General features: G+C 47.1%; 1 protein-coding gene across 1 annotated transcript in view; it reads left to right on the top strand.

The window, feature by feature from the left end:
* The first annotated feature begins 2099 nt into the window (after window positions 1–2099).
* CORO1C (coronin, actin binding protein, 1C) overlaps window positions 2100–3131 on the top strand; it is a 49426-nt gene continuing 48394 nt past the window's right edge. The window contains exon 1 of the mRNA XM_010828679.1: window positions 2100–2299. Within this exon, the coding sequence (XP_010826981.1) occupies window positions 2105–2299 (195 nt within the window). The 5' untranslated portion in view covers window positions 2100–2104. The remainder of the gene's footprint in view (window positions 2300–3131) is intronic.

Raw genomic sequence — 3131 nt, forward strand, 5'->3', positions numbered from 1 at the left:
ACCTCTGCTGCGGGGAGAGCACTCACTTCTGTCAGCTCCACGGGCTCGACAGCATTGCTCTTGCACAGGCTCGTGGTCCCGCTTGCTCTCTGTAGGCTCCTTTCCAGTGTCTTTGCTTCTCTTTTGGCGTTTATACCTGTGTTTATTCCTTTACTGTCATTTTATTAGGATTTCAGGAAGGAGTGGAGAGAAATGCCATTTGTGAATTTCTTTTGTAAATTACCTCATCGTGTCCTTTGTGTGATTTCCCATTGGGATTTTCATGTTTGAAATCTGTAAAATCATTACTTAAGCGGGATCAACTCTTTGGCACATAGTGCAGGTCTCCCTTCCTCTGCGTTAACTGCACTTCTGAAACGCCTGCTAGAAGGTCATGGCGGGGATTCCGGCTTCTGCGACTTGTGTAGGTGGTCAGGGAGGGAAGTGGACCCTGAGACCAGCTGACTACGTTGCTTTTTGTATGGACGTGCTTTTCTTTAGGTTTCACCACCTTGTGGAAGCTGTCTTGTCTTCTCCAGCTTGAGACGAATTCATTCTGTTGCACGGATGGAGGGCCCCGGCCAAGTGGGAGGAAATAATTTACCGTCTCCTCACTGAGGGCTTTCGGCATCTGCTCTTCCTGGTCAGCTGGGAAGGTCTGGCAGCTGCTGCACTGAGGAACACGGGTGCTCAGCAGCCTGCCAAGGCTTTGCTGCCTCAGTCCAGCCACATGCCCTGGGCTTCTGCACTTAGCAGTGGGCCCAGAGCCGTGAGGAAGGGGATTCAAGGGTGGGGGCTGGTGGTAATTAGCGGCCCCCCACATATGTCCCATTTGGCACGAGTGGACAGGTATTATGTGCCCTCCTCTGTCCTTGGGGACAGGGGAACTAGTTTGCAGCTGAGTTGTGAAGGTTTGCCTGTGTTCCATCGTCACGTGTTTTCCGGGGGCTCCTTCCTCCCTGGCCAGCATGAATGGAATGTCCTGTGTTAGCGGACAGGAAGATGACACTGCGGTGCAGCCCAGGAGACCTCAGTCAGGTGGGGCCTGCTGCTCCTAAAGCCTGACTGCTTTCAGTGTTGGACAACCCAGTGGAATTGGGGGTCTAAAATGACCCCCGAGGAAGCCCGGGAACACCGGCTTGGTGTCCCTTTCTGTCCCCAGGTCCCCTGGGCCCCTTGGGAAGTGGCTGTGCTGAGTGGTCAGCTCTGACATACTGGTTTCCTTTCCCTTCCTTGAGTTTTTCTTTTCCTCTGCTCATGGCTGCTGCCGTGATGACCCCAGGCCTTTCTCCATCACAGCAGCTTCTTAGCCCAGCCCCTTCTGCCTGATCAGTCCGGTGTGCTGGCGGCACCCCTCTTACCATCCAGTTCATCTCCACTTTCATGAAAACTTTTGCCTTGCTTTTTCTCTTCCTCAGCCTGGCTTTGGCCCCATGATGGCAGAAGTCGTCAGACTGCAGGTGACATCACCAGAGATGTGGTTCTCAGTTGCTCTGATTGTTCTGCTTGTGTTGGAAGCCTCTTGAAGGCAAGGGCGGTTTGTTTGTGTTGAATTCTCCACTGTTTGTAGCTGGTCTTGTGGAAACACTCGTGAGCAGACACTGCTCTCAGACGGCAGAGTGCTGATGTCTGGGGAAAATGCTTAAAAATGGAAAAATTACCTTGGCAGACTAAGGAAAAAGCCACAGTATCATAATTTGGGAGAGGAGGGGATTCCTCAGCTTCAAATCAACCAAATGACTTCACTTTGGAGTTTTTCTTATCCATAAAGGGGTGGGGGTCATAGTGGATTGTCTTTTCAGTCCCACCCAGCCCTGAAAGGCTAATTTCTTTCATTCTTTACCTTGATCTTTCTCTTAAAATTAAAACTAATGAGCTGTTTCTGGATCTCGAATTTGGAATTTTTCATTTCTTTGTAATTCTTTCCCTGACGCATTTTGCAGTTCTCTCTGAGTACGTGCTGCTAAAGGAAATTTGGATTTGCCATTTGGCCACCATTTAAGAGAGCAGACAAAATGCTATACTGTTCTGTTTTTTTTCCCTGACTTGGAGCTCTTCATTTGTGAAAGTAAACTTTCTCTCAGGGGCATGATTTTAACTTACTTTTTGTCCTCCCACAGACACGATGAGGCGAGTGGTACGACAGAGCAAGTTTAGGCATGTATTTGGACAAGCAGTGAAAAATGACCAGTGTTACGACGACATCCGGGTTTCTCGAGTGACCTGGGACAGTTCCTTTTGCGCTGTCAATCCCAGATTCGTTGCCATAATCATAGAAGCGAGCGGGGGAGGAGCGTTCCTTGTACTCCCTTTGCACAAGGTAAGTCATCTGACTTTCCATCCTGTGAGATGACACCCTCCAGTAATCTCTGCTTAGCCTATAATGGATTGATTTTGGAGATTGATAGTTCACTAAGCATTGTGTGATTTCTGGGACCATTAGACTCCGCTGTAATTGAGGTTAAGTTCCACACGCTTTACTAACCACATTAGTTTTTCTTTGACAGAGAATCATTAAACAGAATGGTGAACTCTGTTCTGGACATGCCCTCTATGGATAGGAAAGATTCTTACAGTGACGCTGTGAGTGTGGACAGGCACAGGGACTTAATGATTTTGTTAGTAACCATCCGCTTGCCTTAAAAGATTCCCACCCAAAGTGCAACTTTAAAAGCAGTAATGTTTTTAAATGGGCAGAAATTGTAAAAGATACATAAGAAAGCCTTAAAAGATTCCCACCCAAAGTGTAACTTTAAAAGCAGTAATGTTTTTAAATGGGCAGAAATTGTAAAAGATATGTAAGAAACTCGTGTGTATGTGTGTATGTGTGAGTGATCATGAGGAATGAGACTCCTTGGTTTTGTTTTGTTTTTGAATGGTAAATGGGATGAGAGCCCAAGAAAATGTCCCCAAACAATGCAAATTGCAAGTCTGTGCAGTAGTAAGTTTCAGCATAGGATCTAAACAGCATTCACAAGTGGTAGAAATAAAGGCTATCTACTGAAAGTGGTTCCATGTGATTTTCAGCCTTGCTGGGCTTCCTAGTTCTCCCTTCTGACTTCATCCTTCCAGAGAACCCTCTCTGATATAGGGGAGCAGATAGGCGGTTTGTAACTTTCTGACCGTTCTTGAAAATTGTAGATGAGGTCCGT

The sequence above is a fragment of the Bison bison genome, unplaced genomic scaffold, assembly GCF_000754665.1.
Source record: "Bison bison bison isolate TAMUID 2011002044 unplaced genomic scaffold, Bison_UMD1.0 scf7180017864495, whole genome shotgun sequence".
Lineage (NCBI taxonomy): Eukaryota > Metazoa > Chordata > Mammalia > Artiodactyla > Bovidae > Bison > Bison bison.